The sequence below is a fragment of the Pezoporus wallicus genome, unplaced genomic scaffold (assembly GCF_028554395.1).
Source record: "Pezoporus wallicus isolate ANWC-B61680 ecotype Strahan unplaced genomic scaffold, APGP_CSIRO_Pwel_v1 contig_4131, whole genome shotgun sequence".
Classification (NCBI taxonomy): Eukaryota; Metazoa; Chordata; class Aves; order Psittaciformes; family Psittacidae; genus Pezoporus; species Pezoporus wallicus.
In genome coordinates this window covers 11,033,250-11,060,566 of record NW_026641950.1, presented here as the reverse complement: position 1 = coordinate 11,060,566, position 27,317 = coordinate 11,033,250, and the positions used below count along the sequence as shown (strand labels likewise).

The 27,317-nt window shown below is 37.8% G+C and overlaps 1 protein-coding gene across 1 annotated transcript; it reads right to left on the bottom strand.

Moving 5' to 3' along the window:
- Positions 1-2,310: 2,310 nt before the first annotated feature.
- Positions 2,311-23,278, bottom strand: ATP6V0D2 (ATPase H+ transporting V0 subunit d2). Its single transcript, XM_057426212.1, has 8 exons — positions 22,992-23,278; positions 14,469-14,640; positions 12,650-12,828; positions 9,949-10,028; positions 8,044-8,121; positions 4,643-4,819; positions 3,195-3,272; positions 2,311-2,672 (listed from the first exon to the last, which is right to left on the bottom strand). Exons 1-8 carry the CDS (start codon positions 23,119-23,121, stop codon positions 2,511-2,513), a joined length of 1,056 nt encoding a protein of 351 aa, XP_057282195.1. The 5' UTR covers positions 23,122-23,278; the 3' UTR covers positions 2,311-2,510.
- Positions 23,279-27,317: the final 4,039 nt, after the last annotated feature.

The following is a 27,317-nucleotide window of genomic DNA, read 5'->3' as shown; positions in this document are numbered from 1 at the left end:
AAGACACAGGCAAAGGGGCATAGTTAGCATAATCACACTGAACGAATTTGTCTGGATAGCCTTAGATATTTAAGAGTGTGAACACAAGTTCCTGCTGTTTGAGAGGTATGAGGAGGAACAAGAAAAGTAGCTCATTGCCTCATGTTCCCTTATCCTACAATTCAACATTAAGAAGTTAATGATGCTCGTAGTAGAGAATCTGTGATCTGGACTTCCACTGTAAGATATTGTTGGAGATTTTTTTTTTACTGTATTTCTATATCTATATATACACACCAGCATGAAGACTAATATAAATTCTAGTATTTCTAGAAAAAGTTGTCTGAGGACTTACAACTTTGAAGTCCTACTTCCTTTGTCTCTTGCTTCTCTTGCTTATTCTTAAATTGAATATAACTGATGCCTAGTACATCCTATTCCTTACTTAGAAAATAGAAGAAATTTGTTTTCAAGAAAGCATCAATCAACACTGATGCTATCCTTTTCACAGTCTAAAGACCAGTTCTGCTGACAGCACAGTCATGTACGCTGCTGTTCCTACTCATTTCTTTCTGAGCTAACAGTATCCACAGACTGTAGCCATAGCAGCTGCATATCTTCCCTGGCACAGAACGGTTTAGGGTGGAGAGCAGATTCTTTCCCCTTCAAATCACTTCAGAAAATTCTTGGCGGAAAGCCAGCCAGTTTGTTTTGTGCAAGTAGGGAGGCTTGATTTATCAGCACAGAAGAAGTAGTCATGCGCTCTGCTGAATTCTATGAATTCAGTTTCTGTGTCCCAGACCAGTTAACTTTGTTATTTTCCTGCTCACAACATTTTTTTTTAATGATGTTACTAAAAATTACAGAAAGATGCAAATTTGAGACAATATAGCCATATTACCTCATTGCAATTTGTGAAGTAGTTTGTGATGTAAGTGTGAGCTGGAAAGTGTTGGTCACAGAGTAGACTGGGAAATACAAATTAAGAAATGCAAGATAATAAAAGCAGTGCGAAGAAACAACTGCACATGACAAAATTAAATTGCAGTCCACAACTCTTACATTTCAGCTTGTTAGGGTTTTTTTTTACTTCTGAAGTACAAGATCTATTAAACAAACAAGCCTCAGTATAAAAATACAATTTGTATTGTTTTCATATGGGCTCATTTCTTTCAAGTCAATTTTTCTAAATTCCTGGTAAATTAAAGGAAACTGTATGAAAAGCATTTTTTCAAGTAATAATGTAAGATTGTCTGTGATTCACCAGAAAACAAAATATTAAAAATCTTCTCAATTCTCGTTTAAATCAGTATGGGATATAACCCTTTGGCTATATTTACAATTTAAGAAGTGTGGGTTTAGCTATAAAAGTTGTAACTTTTTCTATTTTTTATATATGAATGCATGTGCACATGTGTATATTATAAAGATACATTTTATCTCAGTTCTTAAAACCATGATGCATGAATGTTTTCCATAATTCTGTGTTGACCTCAGATATGTTTTATTATTCTGTCTACTCAGCAGGAAATTGATTTTATTTCTGTATCATATTACTGGAAGCATAGTCAGCTGAAGATTGAGATTTGCTGTTCAGCCTGAAACTAGAGAGTCATGCAGAAAATAAAGGTATGGCCCATTTCAAAGATAAAAGGACAGATTTTTTGGGTGGAACAGGAAGGCAGAATGTTGATACAGCTTTCAAAATCCTCCCTTTTTCTTCTGCAGAATTAATCTTGTCCTGCTACAATCTGGCTTCAACTGTTTGCTGTATTTTTAGTTACCAGTCTTAGCCACGTCCTCAAATAGCTCAGACGTGGAGTTGCTTGTGTCTGATGTAAAACTGATACAGACTTGGCTGGTATTTTCATTCATGTTTCATAATGTTTACCAGTGCATACATGAAGACAGTGCCTTTGGTGTTCTAGAAGGAGATATTTGTATTGCAGTGGAGTAGATCAGACACCGATTGTTTGAGACTAATGGTGCTCCTCATGTGACCATCAAGAAATAAGTGAAAACATTTTCATGAAAATGAAGTTACTTATTTACATTGAGCTGAAGAGAATGTCACAGTTAGAAAGGTTCAGGAAGCTCTTTCTTGAGAGATACCTATGGGGAAATCTGAGGGTAACTCTAAAGTTTCTCTCCTATTTGTGTTTTAAGTTTATTGTACCATCTTGTATGCAGTGAAGGCCCTAAGTGTATGATAGAAGTAGTGGTTTAGCTGGCCCTTTGAGAAAACAGTGAATTCAAAATTAAGCCATTTAAAAGCTTTTCAGACATCATTGATGTAAAGCTTACTTCCACAAAATAGAAACAATATATATGTAAGACCTTACAGGAAGCTTTTATTGATCAGTTAAATTAAAATGGGGACAGTGGGAAAAAAATCTACTGGCAAAAACTATGAAGGAGGATCATTAATATAATTTAAAACATCTGATAACAGTTAACTTTTGAAATAAGATTTTTCTTCTCTGTGAAATAATGCATGTTCTCAAGCATTGTAGGATTATCAATTCTAAAATTTAGAAGATTGGAATGTAGTTGTTAATTTTGGTTCTGTGCCTCTGAGAAATACATTCAGCAATCCACACAATATTCCTACATTCTTGTTCCTTTAACTTTACGTAGGCATAAAATACTCCAAAATGAAACTGGTTGTTGAATGCAAGCACATTCAGCTTTACCTGTGGAAAAGTTGAAACAAGTGTTATGATAAAGAAAGCAAATGTGATTTTTCTATGGCATCTTTTATGATCAGGATTTCTATGTAGCTTTGCAACCATGATTAGATTTAGGAGTGTCTTGAATATAAATATAACTGAAATGTCATCTGTGGATTAATTTTGGTAATAAACTACAGCAACATTAAGGTTAAGTAACAGACAGTGGTGAAATACCTGTTTCAGTAGACTCTTCAAAAGAAATTTTGTTAAGCAGTTTATACAAGATGGCTTTTGGATAGGCCATCTGGGTTGACAGTTGTATAACTAGTCTTCAGAAGAAAGTCCTGGGATTTATTTTATTTAAAAAGGTAAATCCTTCTATTATGATTCAGCCAATTGTTAACAGCCATAGAAATACTGAGTTCTTGAATATAAAGGTGAATGATGTGGTATAATAGAATCAAAAGCCTGGGTCCTCATTCTTGTTTTAAATGTTAATCTAGGTAACTTTCATTTTGGTGTTTGAAGGTTAGAAGCTCTTACCTCATGTTCAAAAAATGCATCTTCCAGTGTCTTGTCTCCAGTGCCACTCCCTACACTTTCAAACACAGCCTTGTATTCCTAAAAGCATAAACAACCACCCAGTGGAAATGAGGTGCTTTTGCATTCTGTACAGCACAGATACCTTACATTACTTTATCAATTAATCTACATTATGTAATCTTCCTGTATATAAGAACTCATGCACAGATTACAGTTCTACATAAATCAAAAGTTAAAAGCATATAGTCAGCAAAAGAAAGAAAGATCATGTTTGTTCTTGTATTTCTTACCGTCATTTCCTATAACTTAAAGTAATTTACTGAAGGCACTAAAAGAGACTTGACTTATTGTAGAATGACACATGACCTTTCACTCTCTTGGACAGAGAGCACTGAACTTCTTGTACAAATACTATCTGTCAGAGTCAGAGCTGTAAATGGAGCCAAAAACCTGAACTCTGATCCTCACATGGCTGCTCATTTTATTTCCAGTAGCCAGCTGGATTTGCTTTATGTGTTAATAGTGTATCTAAATCCATTAGTCTGATACATCATCCTGGAATATTCTGCACAGATAAAATTGACTTTCATTTCTTACGTGTTATATTTCTGTGTAACTTGCTTTTCTGTGCATTTGTTTAGTTTTTCCTGTAAAGTTGCAATACAGTATAGGTCTAGTACAATGGTTCCCAAATTCATGTATGTATCCCACCATCACATTAATAACTTTCTCTGTTACCACATTGACATGGTGACATGCTTCTAACATTCTGCTTATACACAGGAGCAGATGTGCACCTCTAGCTTTGTTTCTTCTGTGGGAAAAGGAGTAGACCAGATATAATTTTGTTTTGTGTACTTACATGGAGGTAGCTTAAATAATATAGGTAGTCAGAACATCACAGTTAATTCAGTGTTGCATATTGATTAATCTTCAATAACAGCACTAGTTGCATCAATATTAACAACTTCATCTACTTCAATCACTGATTTAGAGAAAACTTTTCAGAAAGGCATTTTTTTACACTACCCTAGCAATATATCAGGTTTGCACTGATCTATGACATGAATTGTTTGGTCAGCTCACTTTAAAATGACTTATGCATTTGCTTCAAAATCTTGGAAGTAGGAGCTGTGAAGTAAAACTCAATTTGGGGAAGGTTAATGATGTAGGAAACATTTTGTTTATTAGAATGTGGTTTGGTCTTATCTAAACATCACTGTAAGAAGAAGTTTGTATCACACTAAGGTGATAGTGTATCTTATGTCTTTGTATCAAAGGCCTTTGATTCCATATATGTCTTTATGGGATCTTTGTTATCTTCATTGTTTTTTTTCCTCTCTCAAATATGCTTTTGAGTTATGTGAAATCTCTGAAACTTTGCAGACGTCAAAAGATGTTAAGTGTTTGTATTTTGGCTTTTTGTTCTAAGAAATTAGATTACATACTGCATAGTAATCTGCAACACACTTCACTTGTTCGTAGTCATCTGCATTGGCCAGCAGGTGTAAGCCTTCTGGATGCAGTTTTCCACAGGTTGGATACAGCTTCTCTCGGTCATCTTTACTCAGCTCAGTGCCAAATGAATTAATGGTGATGATAAAGGCACGTCTGTCTGCCTCAAACTTAATATGCAAAACAAAGAACAAAGAGGTGTTATTACAGATCTCACTCTAAATTAAGGTGGGATATAGGGGGAATCAGTAAGGTAAACTATGGAAACTTAAAAAAAAAGTGTACTTCAGAGCATTAGAAACATACCTTATATTAAAAATTGTAAATCCTTATTTGCAAATAAGTGTTAGATTTTAACTAGAAAACTGAACAGTGTTTTGCAAGTACAGCTTTTATCCTGTTCACTGAAAATATAATCTCTGCTACTTCCTTATTTCCCAGTTTAGTTACCCAGATGCTGACAACAGAAAATCTCCTCACACACTCTTCTGAAGTTATGAAATAAAGCTCTTACAAATAATACAGGAAAGTACCAAGAATCAGTAGTACTATTCTGGGTTAACTCAAAGTGCTGTTGAGAGTAAAGGCTGAAAGGAAATTCTGGAGAAAAAAAAAAAGTTTCTGAATGCACATATTTAAAATGATAGTTTAATACTGTGGAGGGTGCTGTTGACTTGCCAAGTTAAAGCTTTCAAGTGGTTCAAATACAAGCTAATTTTTAATCCATAGAATCAGAGGCTGTATTTCTTCTCCCAGCTTTAGATGCCTTTAGTGTCTGTATTTTCCCTGCAGCAGTAGACTGAAAGTCATTCTGATGTCTAGATCTCAGGTTGTCCTTTTATACAAGGCAAAATTTCATTTGTCATGAATTAAAAATATAATGGTAAATAAAAATAATCTCACTCAATTCAGTCTGATTTAAAGCTATTCTTTTGAAATCAAAATTGATTACAGTTTTATTTATTACCTACTTTCATGTTGTAAGAACAGCAGAGCCCTTGCTAATTGTAGAGATTATGCAGAAGGATCTTCAAAGGAAGCATATATAGTATATCCACATTTTGTGCGGCTTGCAAAATTTCTCATGCTGTAAAATTCTGATCTGTTTTAAGCAGAAAGGTGCTCTTTTCTGTTGCATAAGATGACTGCAGTTGCAACACAGTTCTACAACTTCAGCAGTTAAGCACATATTCATAGATCCTACTCCTGTGTACTGGAACACACTGTAACGGGGACCCAGCTGCCCTCTGGCACTGACTTCAGAGTAAGGAAAATGAGTAAACAATAGAGAAATAATGAGAAGAAAATAAGCGTGCTTGAAAGGATTTCTAGCTAATGAATAACAGGGTCAAATTTCACTTACCATATTAATATGAACAGGCATATCAACCCCAGTGAAATTGTTTGGAAAGACAAATGCTTTGGCTTTTTCAGCTTGTTAAAGCCATGTAGAATTTAGCTGTTAGATCTGTAGTTTGTTGGAAAAAAGCATTCTTAAATGCAATTGCAACTAATGCTGGCAGGTTTTGGGCGTACTTCTGGTGACTCCCAGTTGGAGAAAATTTGCAGGATCAGTCCCATCCATACAGATGTATCAGTTCATCAAATTATTGGCATATGAAGTTCTTCATAGTGAGTAAGGACATGAGGCAATTACTTTGTGACTTGGGATATTTGATTGCTGGAGGTAGAGGTGGAGTCACAGGATGACCATTTCCTAAATGCTCTAGTTTCCATATGGGAAACTGAAATAGCATGTCAGCTATTTGAGAATTAGCATGGGGTTCTGCAGTTTCTTGCACATTCAGGGTTAAACATGCAACCCGGTGCATGTTCCCCACTCTTCCATGGTACAAGAGAGATCATCAGTATTTTCAGTGTGGAAGGTTGGCATCATGACTAGTGATCAAGGCATTTGGGAGCCTCATCCTTACAAGGTCAGGTTGGTAGTCTTACATATAAGATTACAAAATAAATAGCAAGCATTCTTTTGAATAATTAAACTTTGGCTTTTTGTGAATACAACCATTAGCAATCTGCTGCATCTGAGTCTTCACACTATTAAAATGTTATAGAAAAAGAAATCATTTTCAAAAAGTTTATCCTCCTGGCTGATTGATGTTAGGTAAGGATTTTAAAGAAGCTTATCATAGGCTAAAGTGTTTTACAACATTTTTAAACTAAAGTTGGTAAGTCATCTACTCTCATTATGAATTTCTAGCTAATAATGAACTTTCCGAAAAATCTTGGATCAACTGTGGAAGCAAGTCTTTAGCTCCACAGACAATCTCTTGATTTTAATTTTTTCAATAAAGAATATTGAAAATTCTTAAATTCTGGTCAGTTTAACTTGATTAAGAATATTTTTGTTAGAATATAAACTGAAACATTATGACCTTGTTAAATACAAAATGAAATTGCAATCCCTTGGTTTTGTAAGATATAATTTAGGCTCATTCTTCCTTCAGGAGAGAGTTCCCAGGAGTATGATCTCTCCTTTATGATGCAAACTTTTAGTATGATGTCATCAGAGTGCAGGGAATTTCCTTCAGTTTTGCTTATCAAAAAAAAAAAAAAGACTCCTGGGGGCAAATGTGTGATCTGGCTCTCTAACCACATGTGATAAATCCCACATGGGGGGGGGGGAGGGGTGGTTAGAAATAAAGAGATGAATGCTGAGAAGTCAATTTTAGGAACTTTTCAGAAATTCTGCATCGTTCATTACAGTAACAGATACAACTGTATCATTCACTGCGCTGAAGGTATGATTTGGGTAGGAGGATGTTAGGAATTTTGTATGTCATAGAAGAAAAAAAAAACTATCCTGAGTAGAGACAAAAGTAAAACGTGGAATGTTGGACTTTTCTGTACGACAGTAGTTTCAAAGGTCATTCAACTACAACTTCAACTGTTAATAGGAGAGTAAACAAACATAATAGTGCCATGACGCTGAAAGATTATTGATTAGTAAATATACAATAATGCCAGACCTTAGCTCTCTCAAATTCAATTTTGAGCTAGGAGGTATAATAATAATAATTATTTTGTGTGTGTGTTTTTTTATTTTTTTCTGCATAACACAGAGAAATGCTAATGGGCAACAGTTTGAGTTTAGTGAAAAATTTATTCTGTTCTGCTCTCTGTTACAGAAAAATATTAACTGAGGCCAACTCCTCTCTGGTAATGGAATAGCTGCACCTCTAGTCAAGAAATAAAAGTCATCCTAGAATAAAATCTCCATTACATCTTATAAAAACAGTTTTTATTCAGAGGAGAATCAAACATTTGACCAACAACATTGCAAATGGAAACAGAAGGAACAGGAAAAACAAAGTAACCTCATAATCAAAGCTCTGTGGAGTACTTTCATGTACAAGGACTGAATTTTTCTTACCTCAAGAATAGGTCTCATTATTTCTGCTGTTGAACCACCTTGTTTTTCACAAAATTTATAAAATGTCTCAAGATAAGACTATACATGAAAGAAGAAGAGAAATATTTTAGATTCTACTTAAGACCTGGACCAGCACAGCACATAATCATGAACCTAATTTTTATATATTTCTATTAAATTTGATAATTCTACTTATGAATTTAAATTCAAGTATGTGCTTAATTAACTTGCTGGATTTAAAGTTCAAATATTGAAATGCAGATGTCTTGTTACTACAGTATGGGTTCAGATTTTTTCAAAAATTGTTGAAGGACAAATATGTTTTCTTTGCTCTCTAAAGAAGGAGCACTCAAGCTCCATTGAGCTTCCACTGCATAATAGGCAGATGGCTGAAGGAAACCCTGCATTTATACTGTGGAGGAGGGGATTTGGGAATAAGCCACAGCCGTTGGGCCAGCACTATGAGGATGCACAAACTAATCCCTACTGCTCTACCGTAAACCCTGGATTAGGATGAAACAACAAAGAAAGCTTCTGTAATACTGGTCTGCAGAGCCCTCTGGTCTATTAAGGGTTCTGGCCGTCATACCCATTTCAAAATACCTGTCAGGAAGGATCTTAAATATCTAAATATCTCAAAGATGCAGTACACACCCCCCCCCCCCATCCCCCCAAAATACTATTTTAGCAAACATTTATGTTACCAAAATGCATTTGCCACAACTTCACACAATCTTGTTAAAAGAAGCTGTCACTAACTGTGCAATTAAGTGAATTTTAAATAGGGACATCTCAAGGGGAATCTGCTGCATGGGATTATGCATTAGGTTCAGTAGAGGGTTATCTGATAGTAGAGCTGAAACATAACTGATCACACTGACAGATGAAGCAGAGGAGAAAAGCTATATTAATAATTTAGAAGTGTTTGAAGAATGATCCCCCTGATACTTAGAAGAGTGAGAAGAAAAAAAAAATATTAAGTGTAAATGTATGGTCATCCACACAGGATATAAGAACCAAATCTGTATGTTATCAAATGGAAAAAGAGTGTCTATTTTAGTAGTACAATGAAAGAATTCAAATACTTGGGCAAAACTGACGTTGTTTTGAATGAGAGAAAGCAGAATATTTAAGAATCAAATACTGGCTTGGGAATTTATAAATATCATTTGTAAGACAAACAGAAAAATTTGTTTTCTCCTAATGCAATCAGATCACTGTAAGAATACTTCCTGCAGTCTGGGGTATCCATTGTGAAAGCAAGATAAAATAATTTGGAGAGAATGTGCTGGGATGAGCCAGCAGCAGAATGAAAGAGACCATCCTATGAGTACTGACCTGTGTGCTAATATTTGTAAAGTACATTGAAAATGCACGGTACATGTTAGATGCATAGCTTTACAGCAGTGTTCTGTAGCAGTGCCAAAGATAATTTTAAAAGGAAGAAAATTATACAAAACCCTTAGGTAAAAAAAAAATAGACTCAAAGTTATCAGACCTTTTTAAATCACATCTGCCTTTTACAAATAAAAATCAATGTTAGCCAAAAGCCTGTCTAGGTTCACTTAGGCGCTAACAGTTCTCTGGCATTTGGTGGATAACCGAGTTATTCGCAAACAAATGGATCTGGATATTAGCCTGACATCTACAGCATTTTCTTTAATGAGGTATTAAATTAGAATTTGGATGCAGACCTAAAATTTGAAAACACTCCAAACAGTGGCATAGGAATGACAAGAGCTGGATTTGATTCTTGGACTTGCCATCAGTCAGGTGACCTTAGACAGCTTGCTTTATCTCACTATGCTTCTGTTTCCCCATCCATAAAACAAGATTAATGATACTCATCTCCTCTTCTGAGACACTTTGAAAAGCCCCAAATATTATTATGTTGCAAGAACTTGCCTTGTACAGTTTGTTGCGCATTATTTCAATGTTCATTTCATCCAGGTCATTTTCAGACAAGCAGTCTTGAAAGAAAGCAGCTGAAAGCAGAGTTTATTATATTGCAGTATAAATCTACATGCTGATAATATGCATCTCTTGTCTATTGTCATTCACCAGTGTGCAAGTAAGGATCTGAGGTTTCTGTTGTATAAGACTGATATAGCAGAGAGGAAGAGGAATCCTCTTGCTTTTCCCCTTATCCTCCTATTCCCTACCCCCCCCCCCCTTTTTTTTAATGAGAATCTGCTGTGAGGGGAATCAATCAACGCTACAGCCAGAGCCCACATCTCCAGAGCAAATCAGATGGAAAAGGCTAATGAAAGCCCTAATCTTCTCTGAAGTGTATGGTCTGGGCATCGGGAGATTTTCTAGTGAGGAACATGAAAGGTAATTTTTATCTTAAATCATGCAGCCATTCTGCAATTGTTAAGGAGAATCCTCTTTCCCATTTTCCCTTTTCCTCTTTGAGCATGTCTGTAGTAGAGGAAAGGAAACAGGTTGTAACCAGTAAGAGGCAGAAGCCTTGACCTTGAACCTCTGTGCTTCCAGCTCCTCTGCAGAACTAGCTAGACAGAAAGCTTTTGAACAGGGAGATAGATGATGAAGTTCATTTGTGCAGTTGGACTGCATAAAAATACTGTATTCATAACCAACAAAAGCATGACAATCCCTTACTGCTTCTAAGTTGTGCCAGTGGGACAGATCAGTGCTGCATGGCAGGGTGTTGTCTCAAACAGTGGCAACTGAAGATGGTATTTAGAGCACCTGAGCCTGGCTGTGATTTGTGGTCTTCCCCCTTCCTACTGTTCCAGCATCCAGGTTTTGGATGAACAACATTAGAGGATGTAGGTTTGACAGTGCACTTTACTGTATCTTTGTAGATAAATTGCCCTTGAATTCATCCTGTCTTTTTAAAGATCTGATACTGCTCTCTGATTTTACAAATTTGTTTAGAGAAAAAAAAAATAAATAAAAAATCGGGAAATTTACTTTCAGCTGGGTAAAAAGTGTTTTGTAAAACCAGTTTTCTGCTGGGATTTTGTCTTCTAAAGGATTTGGTAAGCAACAGTTCATAGTTCACTGTGGCCCTCAGAACTTTGTAAACACTGTTCATATCTCTTTCCAGCCTTGTCTTCACCAAACTGATCCCAGCCTTTTTTAGTGTGTCTGCACACAGCAGTGCTATCCCCTTATTCATTTAGCTGCCCAGCTGTGTACCTCCTCTGATTTCACTGTATGGGGTGTTGGTGCCCAGGTCCTGGCAGCAGGGGCTGCAGGGCAGCCTCTGTGAGGAAGCTGGATCTGTCCTGTGCTGGATATAACCAATTCCAGACAGTTCCAGGGGACCCACCACAGGGCACAGCTGAGCCCTCAACCTAGTGGGAGGTGCCTCTTAAGGACTTACATAAGGAAAAAAATGCAGGATGTAAAAAAGAGGTGTTAAAAAAAAAAAGAAACAGCAGAGGGAACACCAGGGTGAAAGAAGAGGAAGAAGAGCAGGAAGAAGAGGAGGAAGAAGAGAAGGAGGAAGAGGAGGAGGAGAAGGAGGAGGAGTTGATCCATGGCCCTGCTGCCTGTGGAGGACCTGTGCTGGAGCAGGTACTCCTGACAGAAACTGCAGCCAAGGAGAGCCCATGCTGGAACAGAAGGTAAGGAGGAAGGAGAGGTAGAGAGAAACTGTCATATACTGACTGTAAACTCCCCCTTCTCCTTGTGCCGCTCATTCATCTCCAAAGGGATGAAGTGTAACCTGCAATGATAACAAGGTGGCAGAGGAGAGGAGCCTGGAGAAGGAGCGGCAAAGGAAGGAGAAGGATGTTTTCCCTAAGTATGTAAATGTTTCTTTTCTGTTTGTTTCATAATGCCTGGATCAGTAATTAATTCTACATATATTAATCAACAATAAATCAGGTTAATTTTGCCCAATTTGAGTCTGTTTTGCCTGCAGTAATATTTTGTAGGAGATCTCAACCTACAAGCTCTTTTCCCCATTTTGTCCCCACATTGTGGGGCCAACCTACCATGCCTTCCTGAGAAAGCAGAACCCAATAGTACTCAAGGTGAGGGCATGCAGTGGTTTCATACATGTTAAATCTGTCCACTTCCATCTTATTCTTGGTACCTTTCCCAGCACTGCCCCACAGCTTGTTAATTTTGGATCGTGTTGGGTGCTGCACCACACTGAGCAGAGTTTCATCCCAGTTTCAGAATGAACATTCCCAACCTTGACGCTGTTTTGCTTTTAGATTTAGTTCTTCAAAGTAGTGATTTTCTTTGTGTTTGAATCATGCCCAAATCCTAAGAGGGAATCTAGGTTCTACCACAACATCTAATATTTATTAGTAACTGTCCACTATTTTTGAGTTATAAATGCAGGTGTTGAAATAAAAATCTAGATGCTCTAAATCAGTGGCTGCTTTGGCTATAAAAGGTATTTATTGCACTTCTTTGTGTCTGCTACCCAAGGTTGATACCTATTAATAAATGTTACTAGAAAATGTCTTGAACGCCACTTTAGAACTGCTTGATCCACACTTTGTGTTCTGTGTTACTGAAACACAGCATATCCAGTGGAAAACGTTACTTCATCTGAGATGTCATTAAGAATATAGGATGAATAGTTTCAAGAAGCAAATAAAAAATAATTTAGTGCTCTTACCTAACGGTGTGTCAACCAAAATTGCATTGAACAGCTCAGTGGGGTTTGAGGCAATGCTGACTGCTTCCATTTGCTCAAAGCTCCCCAGTGGATGGCACTTGGGAACCAGTTCAGCTATGGGCCGCTGATGTAATGTGCCAGTTATTAAAAGGATTATGTTGTCAATCATATAGCTGTATCTGTATTTGAAAGAAAAAGGAAAAGATATGTCTTTAAAATGAATTTCCCTTTGAAAAAATACAAAACGAAGAGTTTTGAAAAGTAGCAAAAATACCAAAGTCAGAAACAAGCGCAGTACTTGCAGGTTTGTACGTTCACTATATATCAAATGCATATCACCTGAGCTAGCAGTTTCTCAAGTTTGGGATTTTGTTGTTTCCTATAGACCATCTGGACAGAGAAACGTAGGGGAATCTCAGCACTAAAACTGTTGAGTTCATGCAAGGCGACCAATCTTGGGGCTTTCTTCTCGCTCGACAATAAACATCCTCCCATGAGGAAACTAAGAACGGGTTCTCACAGATTTCTTCTTTATTGCTAAGTTTTCTATCAGCTTCTTACTAGTTTTACTGTTGGAGAGGACAATGACAAATTTGTCAGTGACTTGGAAATGGGAAAGCTATTCCCTTGGATGCTTAGAACAAGGATGCCAGTCTTCAGCTTGTGTTGTTGATTCTGAATGCAGCTAGAGACATAGGAATTAATATGATCTCACACAAAACCTGTGAGGGTGATTAAGGATCTGGTGAAGTGCAGATCAGTGATTTAATAATTGTGTTAAATATCTTAAACTAGTGTCTCCATTATTCAAAAAACAGCAGTGTGCAGAGTTTGTGCCTATACATGTACACATGCGTGTCAGTCAGTGTGAGAAAAGAGCTGCCATAATTTTCCTATTTTCACTTTCATTTCCCTGAAGCAAATTGTAAACATTGTATGCCTACTGGTCACAGCTCTCTGAGGACAGTCTCTAAGATCTTGTTGATATATGAGCCTAAAAGTGCTCAGCTACACTTGACACAAAAAAAGAAAAAAGAATAATGGTACTTTATTTTACTGTTATGATACAAAATCTCCTTGAAAGTAAACTGACCAGTCTACTGTTCTTGTTATAATATATTAAGATAAGGGGAGTGAGCATCATTGAGGTAAAATATCCTGCTGATATTTCTCTAATACATGCTGGTACTGTTAAATCCGTTTTCCTAAAGTTGGTTAAACCATTCATTTACAAGTTTTATTTGTTTATGACTGTATTGAGACCAGAACTGTCTATTAATCTGGCATCAAATGGTACTTGTACTTTAAAAAAGGTTCTTGGATCTTAGTATCTTGCAAGACACAACTGTTTTTAATGTTCAGATGGTATGAAAAGTATGGTAGGTGTATGATGTGTCGTCTTTCCCCTTTTAAAAAAGTCTTAACTTGTCATGCCTGGGAATTAAACCACTGCCCTGTATATCGTGAAACTTCATCTTGCAGGAGTCACCCCTACAAACTTAAGTTTTGCAAGGTCTCTGACTTAAATAATGTTTGAAAATTAAAACCATTTTTCTCAATCTCTACCACTCCTCCTGCCACTGAATACAGAAAAAATCTGCTTGTGTTCTTTAAAATAAGTACTTGCAATAACAACAGGTCTTCATATGTGTATCTTTTCAGAGCTTATATTACCAAATAAAGTATGTAAATATTGCAGTATCAGAGTAATTTTGCTATTTCTGAGACTTGATGGAAATTCCAGTACAATACATTTACACTGTTTTAATGGGTAACTGTGTGGTCTTTGTGTGGTGAGCTATGTGGTAATATTACTTACGTAATAAAATTCAAAAATGTGGCAAGTGGTTCAAAAGCATGGTTTCTGAAGTAATGAAATTCTGCAAGTAGCTTTGCTTTCAGTTTTTCATCGATGGTGGAAATAGTGAGAGGGCCAGTTTCGTTAGCCAAGAAGTTGCCATAGTCTGTAGTCTGCAGATGTAACTTCAGATCTGGAATTAGATTCAGGGAAGACCATGAGAATAAACTGTCATTATTATTGCCTACAAACAAAATAAACATTTTAAATGTTAATTTCTAACATTATACTCTCAGATTAAGCGACTGTTTATCAAAAAGATTTGGGCATACATTCAATATAGAGTTAATGCATAATTAATGCATTTTTGTACTGCCTTCTACTGGTAAGAGTTACTGCATGCCACAGGAAAGCACAAATAACTTGCACCTTTGTCTGAAGTTTCACCAGCAGCTTTCATTTCCAACCACAACAGGTACAGTGTTAGTTACTTCTGTCCCTAGCCCTTTCCCAGTCAGATTTGTTCAGTGTTTTGCTTTCACTGATTTGCGCCATTATAATATATCAGTTGTTTTGTCTCCTGCACCCCTGTGCACTGTTAATCTATGAATAGGAATTGTTAAGGTCTTGATTTTTCATATGAAACATTTAAATCTCAGTTAATATTACCAGCTTATTATTATCGGGCTGCCTGAAGAAGAAGAGAGAACACATCTTGCCTGGCTCAGATACTGGGCTCCAAATGGCTTCTGCACTGAAGCACTTAAAATGGCCGAGTTACACTCTCTTAGCATTTCTACTTTGGCTTTGTTTGATTTATGGCTGCAACTACCAGATCCTATGAAGTTATTCCAGAAATTTGCGTTATCGTGTCATATTCTGTCTGAGCTTCTGACCCTGGTAACTGAGGAAAATATGTTGCTTGGGCAACAAAGTTGAAAGACACTTTCATAATATCAGAGAATTCATTTGACACAATTCCTCCTCTAGCCATTTTCCACCATGAAGCAAAAGTAAGAATTTGAATTGGTTCTTAGGGTTCAAAGCAGTGTAACATTTATTTTTAGAAAAGCCCCTGCTATATTGCATAATTATGTTCAAATGCTATATTAAAACTACTGTAAATTGTAGATTGGTCTAATAATATATGGTTTGGGCATTCACAATGTTTAGATTTCTAGGTAAAACCTGGATATTTAGGGGGAAAGACAGCAACACTTCCACTGACTGAAATAAGGGAAGTTAATATGCAGTTAGCAAGGTGTGCAGTTATCAGTATCGTAGCTACTCTTTCCTATTTCCCCATGTGTATTCTTTCTTAGCATGCAGTAAGGTTGCCAACAGTGAGACACAAAGCAAAAGAACTAGTACACTGCAAATTCAAACTTCTGCCTTACTCTCCCTTACTGAGATAAGAGAGCCCTCAGAGTTTTCTATGCAGGTTGGTTGCCACTTGAACTCACTTTACTAGTTACAGAATCATCTAGTGGTTTAGATTGGAAGGGTCCTTTAAGGTTATCTGTTCCACCCACCTTTGCAATGAGCAGGGACCTCTTCAACTAGATCAAATTGCTCAAAGCCCTGTCCAACATAACCTTGAATGTTTCCAACCTCTCTAGGCAGCCTGTTCTAGTGTTTGACATCATAAAAAACGTAATCTTTCTATCTAGCCTGAATCTCCCCTCTTTTGATTTAAAACCATTACCCCCTCTCCTATTGGGCAGACTTTCTTATAAGACATCTTTTTTGTCAGTCCTCTTTAAGTATTGAAATGCCACAATAAGGCCTTTCTGGAGCCTTCTCTTCTCCAGGCTGAACAACCCCAACTCTCTCAAGCCATCTCATAGGAGAAGTGTTCCATACCCCTGATCATTTTCGTGGTCTTCCTCTGGACCCACTCCAACAAGTCCGTATTTTTCCTATACTGAGAACTCCAGAGATGGACAGAGTACTCTAGGTGGGATCTCATCAGAGCAGGGGAATCACTTCCCTTTACCCACTGGCCATGGTCCTTTTGGCACAGCCCAGGATATGATTGGCTTTCTGGGCTGCAAAGTGCACACTGTCAGCTTACATCCAGCTTTTCATCCACCAGTACCCCGAAGTCCTTCTCCTCAGGGCTACTCTCAATCCCTTCATCCCCCAGCTTGTGTTGATACTGGGGATTGCCCTAACCCAGGAGCAGGACCTTGCACTTGGCCTTATTGAACCTCATGAGGTTCACAGGAACCACTTCTTGAGCTTGTCCAGGTCCCTCTGGAAGGCATCCTGTCTCTCAGTCATTGTCCACTACCCACTGGTGGCCATCCAGCCAATACCTTATCTACGAAATAGTCCATCCATCAAATCCATATGAAATCATCAACAGATTCTTGGATGTGATAGCCTTACTCAGCTAGCACTCAGGATTTGTTAGCAATTCTGTAGAACTTCCTGCAATAGACTGAAATTATGTTATTAAAAAAAAAAAAAAAAAAGAAGTACACAATTTAGGAAAGAAAGACAAGAAAAGAGAAAAAAGAAAAAAGAAAAGAAAAGAAAAGAAAAGAAAAGAAAAGAAAAGAAAAGAAAAGAAAAGAAAAGAAAAGAAGGTAAGCAAGATTAAGAGATAAATAAAAATGCAGAATTATGCCCCAAAATGAGCCTAAATTTGTAAGACCATCTTTTTTAAAAATCACTAATATTTTATATCACAGCTATGCTTACTGTGAAAACTGATTATTTTTACTATCTCTTTTTATTGCAAAGAAATTAAAAATACTTGGCTTATGGTGGGATCAAATAATACTGCATCAGTACATGTAGAGAGCTGAATTCCAGCTTTCCTCAGTTCCCTTTCAGACTAGCCACTGATGTCTACCTTGAGTTATATTCTGTAAATGCATTTCAAACACATAGGTTTTCAGGTACCTAAAGCAGACTGCAAAACCCAAATATCAATCCCAAGCACTGACCATTCCAAAGTGTGTTTAACATTATCATGGGATGAACAGAAGCCGAAGCTGCTGACTGAGAGTATTTTGACAAGACTGTTACCTTCATTAGTTCTTTGGTTGACTGAGTGGCTTCAGAAACCATGCCCTAATGTAAAGCATGAAAAATATTGGCTGTAACACTAATTAGCTTTAGCTGGCTCTCAAAAGCTAAGGAGGAAATACTGTGCTGGGATCATTCCATTTAGGACCCTGTCAGTTCCACAGCCTGCTTTATAAAAGTATTTCTTCTAACTGATTTAATAAACACCAGCATGCATACTGTATAAAAGAAACAAAATTAAACCCTATCTCCTGGCCTTGGCCAAAACAACAAAAGAAAATAGTTGTCCACAAGCTCCAATACCATATAATATCAGTCAGGAATGTTGTAATTGACCAGGTTGGACGAGGCCTTGGGTGATACGATTTAGCGTAAGGTGTCCCTGCCCACGGCAGGGGGGTTGGAACTAGATGATCTTAAGGTGCTTTCCAACCCTAACTGTTCTATGATTCTATGATTCTATAATCAGTTCCCACCATGACAGAGCTCAGTGCAGTTCAGTCTGCTCTGCTGGTCTTAAATTATAGTCTGCCCTTTTGCTGTTGGTATTTATAACAAGACCTGAGGATTTAACACACTCAGACACCTGTAATAGTAATGTGACCTGATGACCTGGCAGAAGTAGGTGGGTGAGTGTTACATGGGCTTCAGATATTCCTGTCCACCAAAACTTTTTAGTGATGCTAGCTGCTCCTTTGCTCAGGGGCTCTTGGAGACCTACACAAGACTCTGGGCTTTTCAGCATGTCCACAAGATCACTAGGAAAGAAAATTGCTTTATTTCAGCTGTCAGTATTATTGTCATCCATCTGCATCACGTATTTCATCCTACAATTCTATGCAGGAAAATCATATGTAGGAAACGTATGACTTTAAAATAATGTCACATTATTTAGTTAAATCACATGATTTTACTCACAATTGAACAGTGACCAAACACAAGTACCAGTTTGCCTAAAGAGAATTAATGCACAAAGTCAGACTAATTTAACATGATGCTGATCAGAAAGAAGGAGTATAGAAAGAACTTAAACAAAGAGTGAACCTGGTCTCTTGGCACCAAGCACATGGTGTCTTGTCTGACTCCTCACTTTGATAGCCCACTACCATGTTTTCAATTACAGTTATTTCAGCCACTATGTGCTGGTCTCTCCTGGCTCTGGCGAGTTAAGTGAACTTATTTCAGCAGTATTGGTGGAAGCAGAGCTGGGCTGCTTGTCCTTCTGTGACCAAGTTTCCCTTCTAGAGAGCAGTAGTCTTTCCATCACACAAGGAAGCAAGAAAAGAATTTAACACCCCCATATCCTACTCCAAAGACTGTCATTAGGGTTCCTCTGGGGATCCCATTCCTCAGAGGGAATAGGGTCAAGCTAGTAGAATGCCATGTTGCAGAGGTTTCAAACCAGCATTGCAGCAGGGTACTTCCATGGAAATTATAATAATTCAAACAAGCCCACAAGGATGTTTAAATTAACCTGAAGACTTCTCTCTGTGTGGCCCTGAATTGAGAGGACATGGTGGTATCCTAAGTCAATTCACAGCCTCCTTTTTTCTTTCTGTCTCAATGTTACACTTTGTGATGATCAAGCATATGTAAAGCACTAACCTACAGATTTCTTGTGGTTCTTCTGTACTGACATTATGGTTTCCCCTCTAGAGATATCAAAACCACTTTGAAATTAAAAGGTCTTTTTAATTCTATTTATGGGTTACTTGCAGTGGTTTTGGTTTTGTTTCTGCTTGTTTGTTTTAGCGTATTTATAATATTTTTAACTTAGGCAAAGTTTTGTGGTGTGGTGTTATGTAACAGAATGCAGAATGGGGTAAATTTATTACCTTTTAATGTACATGACAGGAACTGAAGGTACTATTAGATAAGCACAATAGTACTGCAGCACAAATCCACATGCTGAATCTTTCAATTCTATGCATAAAGCTTCAGGGAACTACAGACCAGTCAATTTCACCTCTGTGCCTGGCAAAATCTTGAAGCAGATTCTCCTGGAAGGCATGCTAAGGCACATGAAAATCAACAAGGTGCTTGGTGAAAGCCAGCATGGCTTCACTAAGGGGAAATCCTGCCTGACCAATTTGGTGGCCTTCTATGATGGGGCTACAGAACTGACAGACAGGGGTAGAGCAGTTGATGTCATCTACCTGGACTTGTGCAAAGCGTTCGACACAGTCCCATACAACATCCTTGTCTCTAAATTGGAGAGACATCAATTTGATAGATGGACCGCTGGCTGGCTGGCCACATACAAAAGGTTGCGGTCAATGGCTCAATGTCCAGCTTCAGACCAGTAACGAGTGGTGTCCCTCAGGGATCGGTGTTCGGACCGGTCTTGTTCAACATCTTTCTCAGCGACATGGACAGTGGGATTGAGTGCGCCCTCAGCAAGTTTGCCAATGACACGAAGCTGTGTGGTTCGGTTGATACCCTGGAGGGAAGGAATGCCATCCAGAGGGACCTTGACACACTTGTGAGGTGGGCTGATGCCAATCTTATGAAATTGAACTGTGCCAAGTGCAAGCTCCTACACTTGGGTCGGAGCGATCCCAGGCACAGCTACAGGTTGGGCAGAGAAGAGATTCAGAGCAGCCCTTTGGAGAAAGACTTGGAGATGCTGCTCGATGAGAAAATGAACATGAGCAGGTAGTGTGCGCTTGCAGCCCAGAAAGCCAACCATATCCTGGGCTGCATCAAAAGGAGCATGACCAGCAGGTCGAAGGAGGTGATCCTGCCCCTCTACTCTGCTCTTGTGAGACCTCACTTGGAGTATCGTGTACAGTTCTGGTGTCCTCAACATAAGAAGGACATGGAGCTGTTGGAACAAGTCCAGAGGAGGGCCACGAGGATGACCAGGGGACTGGAGCACCTCCCGTATGAAGACAGGCTGCGAAAGTTTAGGCTGTTCAGCCTGGAGAAGAGAAGGCTGCATGGAGACCTCATAGCAGCCTTCCAGTATCTGAAGGGGGCCTATAAGGATGCTGGGGATGGACACTTCATTAGGGACTGTAGTGATAGGACAAGGGGTAACCGGTTAAAGCTTAAACAGGGGAGGTTTAGGTTGAATAATCTTTACTGTTGGGGTGGTGAGGCACTGCAATTGGTTGCTCAAGGAAGTTGTGAATGCTCCATGCCTGGTTGTGTTCAAGGCCAGGTTGAACAGAGCCTTGGGTGATATGGTTTAGTGTGATGTGTCCCTGCCCATGGCAGGGGGGTTGGAACTAGATGATCTTAAGGTCCTTTCCAACCCTAACTATTCTATGATTCTATGATTTTTTACTTTAAAGGTAAGGGTCTGTGCTTTTGGTGAACTGTATGCTCATGGTACAAATTCAATGTTACACCATCCTGCATGTTTAGAGAGGTAGGTGTCTTTAGTCTTGTGTAGAAATCCAGTACTTCTTATATTTTCATTATAGATAATACATTTGGTAGATAACTGGTGATAATCTGGTAGCTGTGTAAAAGAGGAAGTGTTACAATGGAGAAAGGTATGTAGCTGAATAGAGAAAAAGGAAAGTGGTTGTGGGTAGTAGAGGTGTGCGTGTAGGTGGATTGATGAAGGCTGCTGCTTCTGTTGCTGAAATAATTTACATTCTAAAATTGAACAAACATTAGAAAGCAGAAGGTTCAAATATTAAAAAATTATTCTTTCTACCATAAGTCTTACTTACGAAAGTATTTTATCTCTCTATCTTGAACTGTCCATCTGTTGCAGCTCTTAATAATGTTGAAGGTTTATATATCTCAGAAATGTTTCAAAACTACTTTTTCTGGTTCTAAATAACTTCCTCACAGCATGACATGAAATTTAGGTTGTTTTTCTCAACTATTCTTAACTTAGCCTGAGCAAGCAATCTTCTGGGAAGGATGAGGGAAAATTTCCTTTTTTCTTGTTGTGTTTAGAAGGTATTTAAACCTGTGCATTTTCATCTTATTCAGAAGTAACAAGGATTTTATCAGGGTTTTTTTCTTCATGGAGATTTTGATGACATAATTTATTGAGCTCCTCTGCACAAACAAGTGGAGTAAGAGCAAGGTTTAATACTTCCATCATTCTGTCCTTCACATCTTTTAGAGATTTTTGAAACTCTATTAGCTTCTTCTGAAGCCTGTGAATTTGTGGAGCAGGACTTTCTGACTTGAACAATCAAATACAATATCAAAAGTCTTTACATTTCATGGATCAAAACTTCTGGTACAAATAGGCTACAGAATCTGTTGACTTTGCCTAGCTGACATAAGCAATAAATTTCAGTTCTTGAAGTAAGTGCCTACATGTGTTTATGTGTCTAAACTGCCATTGTATGAAATAGTGAGCTGACACAGCTCTTCAGCTGAAGTAGGTACAGGCACTTGGTCGGTTGAAAAGTCTAGATCTCATTGACTGTATTGACAATCTCTAACTATGAGAGGAACTTTATCCTGCTGACAGCTAAATACCTACATGAATCTATTTAAATGTAGTTCTTTTAGTCTGCCAGATGAATGGCAAACAACCTCCCCAGGCTTATGTTGTGATTACATTAATAGTTTAGGCAGCCTCAAAATTTTGTTGTATATGGGAATCATCAGGTTCTGAGCTCCACATTTCCTAAAATCCATTGCTGCATACACAAAGCAACCAGTGCTTAAACCAGAGTGAACTTATTATTTCTCCTTGTTCCTTTTTCAAATTAATCTGATAAACTTCATGCTAAAGAAATTATTTCAGTGTGCAATTATAGCTTTAATTTTAGAGTCAGGGAAAAAAACTTTATGTTCCTGTAGAAAAGTGATTTTTTTTTTTTCTGTCGCATTTTTTTTCCTGCCAAGTGACTAAAGGTTTGTCATATGATTCTTTGTACAAGTCTGTCCTCATCAGGCTGTGACCAGTCTTGGCCACAGAAGGCTGTTTTGGAAACTAGTGTGTGTTCTCTTTATTATGGTGGCAAAGTCACCTTGAAATAAGCTTTTTCTTTTTTTTTTTTTTTTTTCTCAAAGCTTGAGAATCGTTCAGTTTTATCTTTGTTACCAGGTTTTCTTTTCCTGGGAAGTAGACTGTCCCCCACTGCCCTAAAACTTGTGAACTAATAAAGTACTAAAATTATACCTTTTCTAGAGAAACTCGTAACCAAATGGTAAGCTTTTAGTAAGATTTTGGGGAACTATTTTATCCAGCTAAATGATATGAAACTTCTATGCTTGAACAGTTTTGTAGAGTAGTTAAAATCTGTGAGAAGGTTACTAATCTCCATAGGAACTCAATGGAAGAGATTTCCAAACCTTATCAGTAAACTGGAAAACCTCATCATCTGGATTGCTTTCAAATCACAGTCTGTGCAATCCTAGGGTAATTTATCTGGAAAGCTATTAAATATGAGAACAGCTCTTCAGAGGACATCAGGGTCATCTCTGTTTTTTCAGATAAGCTCTCAATAATTCAGGCTTTTACCTTCCCTTTTTCAAAGGCCTAAGCAACCATATTTCTTCCCAAATAAAACAAACCAGCAGACTTACCTTCTAGCGTCTCGCACTGTGCTAAGTTGACATAGTCTGCACTTGTCAAGATCCCAGCTTTGAATCCTCGGACTAGACCCTCCAAGTAGCCATGGTCCACATTGAAGTAAAACTCTGAGTATCCCGGCATGGAGAAAAGGAGATTTAATTTCTCTTCTGGGTACTTGATGGTACGGAGTATCTGCCACCAACTGTTTTCCTCCTCTTTGGAAGGAGTGACAAAGAGTCACTGATTTTCTGCCAGCCTATGATTGTGTTTTACCAACTGGTTTCTTCCTGTTTATTGCTCCTAGTGTAATTCCTGTATACTTGATGCTTACACAACAGCCACCCAGCAAAACCAACTCCCTCCTGCCAGAGTTAGAAAATGAACCTACTATTGTTGAAAGAGAAGCCAAAAAGGAAGTATAAGATTTAACCACTGCTTACAAGAATGCTCTGTACTGACAGAATAATAAGAAAGCATATTACAAAGCCTGATAGCATGTTTGCATTTTAAAAAATGCATTGCAAACAAGAAGTTATCTGTGAATACCTGCTGAAAAAAAGTTTCTGCTCTACAATGGTGGGCTGTGGTAGAACATAGGCTATTCAAGGAACTCATGATTTTTTTTGTTGTCTCTGTACACCTTTTTTTTTAATGTTTTTGATTGTTGGAAGTTTTCTTCTGCTGATCACTATCAATAAGTATGTATCAGAATTCTAAGATGCTAATAATAATCACAATGAATATTAGATCATGCCCATGGATGAAAGGTTCTTGAAGGGTTTGACTTTTGTTAGCCTTTAAAGTGAATATCCAGAACTGACCTTAAAACTGGGGTTTGTTCAAGTTCCAATAAAATACTCTAGTATTTCCCACTAAGATGTGGGAAAAAACGTAGTATTTTTCCTCTTACAAAATAAAGATTGTTTTCAGTAATGCAAATTTAGACCCTTTTTAGACTTCCTGATTTTGATTCAGTTTAAATTCAAAACTGGTAAATGTGTCAGTGACTTTCATATTGAACTTTTAAGTCTGCTGCCTTTCGGATTTAAGTGCCTGACAGTTCAAAGTGGCTATGCTTCTGAAATCAACACAAAAAGTTCTTTTTCTCCCTAAATTCACTAGTGTATGCAACACATCTGCAAGCTTTACGGGAAGGGAAAGTTTTATCACACACAAGGTGATATTTAGATATGTAGTTAACTAGAGCTTGGGAACGTTGGAGTGAGTTGTCTGAAGTTTGATGCACGATTGGAGGGTTAACACCAGCAACAGAAATTACAACAGCTGTCTGCCAACCTCATCTCAACACTCAGACTCAGTTTTCAATGTCTGAACGTGTTTGGTGTATTATGTCAGGTGAAGACATGCAGCGTGTCTTTTCTATTGATCCCTTGTGCTGAAATGTGGCTGCAGCGAGAGTTGTGAGTTTGCAGCCATAGGGACAAGGCTGTGGCTGTAAGATCTTTGCCCTATCCTGAGAGCCAATAGACTGATAACGTCTCTTTACTCACTAAGTGATTCCTGTCTATACTACCTTGCTCGCATAGCAAGGCTTTGCAGGCCATACAATGAGGCACAAGGTCCTTGGGTGTTTACTGCCCAAGCAGCCACCCGTTACCTCCTTTAGGAAGGTCATTACAGATCTGGCTTCTTGGCTGGCTGGCCAGGAGCCTCCAATGGGCAAGAAGTGACCATGAGCCACCTGGCAGGCCAGACTGAGCCACGGGAGTAATACTAACTGATCCCTCAGGGTTAAAATTGTCTCAGGCTGGTTATTGCTATGCTTGTAATTGACTACAGGGGAAACAATGACAGCATTTAGACATTGTTAAAAAAATCACATGCTCATACATGCAAGCAGTAATTAGTTGAGAGTTCAAATGGTATCTAGAGTATTGAAGTTCACTCCTTGTAAATTAGGCTTACAGTTTTAATTTGGTCAGTTCTTAGTACTGCAGACTTAACCCAGCTGAAGAAAAATGAGATAGATTAGGCCTATTAGACAATAGAAATAAAACAGCTCCCTCCCACAGATGAGCAGTTTGGTTTTGTCTCTAAAGTCTGCATGCCAGCAGGGCTCAGATCCTCCTTGTGCAGGAAACTGTCAGGGAATTTTGTTGATGATATTTCAAAAATCAGGGAGATTTTCAGGATACATGACCACTGTCAGTGCTTCCCTACTGACGCATGAAGACAGCCACATTTTCAATTAAATCTGCTTTTTTTTTTATGTTGTCATCATCATTGTTCTAGTGTGTTTTGCTTGGCAGCCTCTGGTATTAATTTCTTCAAGGAAAAGAAATAAGGAGAGGTAATGATACGAGGGACTCATCGTTGTATACACTAAGAGGAGTGTTCGGTTTTAACCCCCACATCTCTAAAGTGTGTGTTATATAAACAAGTAATGTCTTGCAGCAGCTGAGTTCAGACACCCCCAGCTGCAATCACAGCATATCAGAACATGGCACATATCCCGCTGGTGACAGTCCAAGGTTATGCTGCCAACGAGCTTCCAAGCCTTCAGACGGCAGAGCCAGTGCAGAAAGGCTTTGCAATAGATCCTAAATTTAGTAAGGTGTGGGGTCATGTGAATACTGTCTGGCAAGTGCAAATGCCTCCACTGGTGATCCTCCAGTGAGAAAGTGCTACCACAAGATCCATAAATACTGTAGGGACCATCACTTGAAGTGTAATCACTCAGCAAAGTTGTTTCATGAAATATGTGTAATCTTGAATAATTTCTGGAAACTGCAAAGTCAGGCTAAAGTCTTGAGTGTCAGGCTGTCTATTAGAGTGTCAGGTGATATGATCCTGGTTAAAAGGCTGCATGCAACATCAGAAAATGCTCAGTTCTCTGCTTTTTGTTACAAGAAAAATTGATGAAAGGAGACAGTGTGTCAATTTAGACAATACATATAATAAGCTAATGCATTAAATTTCTGTAAAAAAATGTATATGTTCAGTGTCTACTGTTCTAATCTATCTATATAATGTTTAATATCTATTGTTCTAATTTATTATACCGAGTGGCTAGTACCACAGGAGTTCTTTAACATTTTTTAGTGGGTAAGTTTTTATTTTAGAATTATAGTTCTTTATACTAATGAATAACATAGAGCTGTGGCCTGGCTTTAACAAATTACCAAGTGAGAAAACATGATACTCTGACCTGTGAAGTTTGTGAAGTGCAAAGGTTGAGATATTTTTAAAAGAATTTTTTTTAGCAGTGAGCTAAATAAATCCTTATCGTATGTTTGGGAGGAGAAGTTAATTCAGGTTAAGCAGAATTAACAACACGAACCAACTCAGATTTAAGAAGAGAATTTAACCTTTGATACTGAAAATTTTCGAGAAACTGTGAAACAAAATTAGTTTAGTATTTAACCACAAGAGGTCATCATAACATCTGCTATAAACCACATTTCTTCGGTTTTCTTTCACCTTCACTGAAAGACATCAATTGGAAAGAAACTCGGAAAAGTTCTGGGCTTTGTTTGTTTATTTTCAGCTAATATAAAGCTAACAATAAATTACTTATTCAGAAGTAACAAATAAATCATTTCTGGTTGACCTGTGCTTTTGCTGTATCCGTGGATTTTCCTGAGCTTCCTCCTTTTTTATTTTTTTTTACATTTTTTTAAAACAATTTTGACAGCTCAGAGCCACGAGGTTAATAGTGAAGAACAAATGACCAAGAATCAGCAGAAGAGTGAGTAAGTGGTGTTACCTCAGTGGAATGTTAAAGATTCTATTTTTTCATCTTGGAATCTCATTTAGAAGTCTATTTATAGCAGCTTTAGCTAGGCAGATCTGTTTTTAAATTATGGTTTTGCTTATCCAGAAACAAAATTCACTCAATTCTTAACTGTGTAATTGGTTACACAGATAATTAGCATTACGTGTGCCAGATTCGCTGTTATACTGTATAGTTTTGCTTCAACTATAGTGTGGGTGAAACAGATTTCTTCATTTGTGTGGATAGAACTTTTTTACTTGGTTAAGGGGAATTTTTGACCTAATGTGGGATCTATACTTCCTAACCTGTCATTTTAAAAACATAACTTTTTCTTTCAGCTGTTTCCCTCTCCCCTCAAAATGGATCATTTTTAGATCAGCTAAGTAAAAATTATGAGCTCTGCACTATTCGGATTAAAACTCTTTCAATTTTCTAACAAAGTAATAGTATCTAAACTGATTTAGAGACTTCTGGAGTGCAGTGTTTCCAGTGGTTCATATGTTACAGTGCGCTGGCACTGAAAGTCAAATACATGAAAACTCCTTAAACTTTGTAGATTCTGGATTGTTCTGCTGTAAATTTCTGATGGGTGTGACTCATT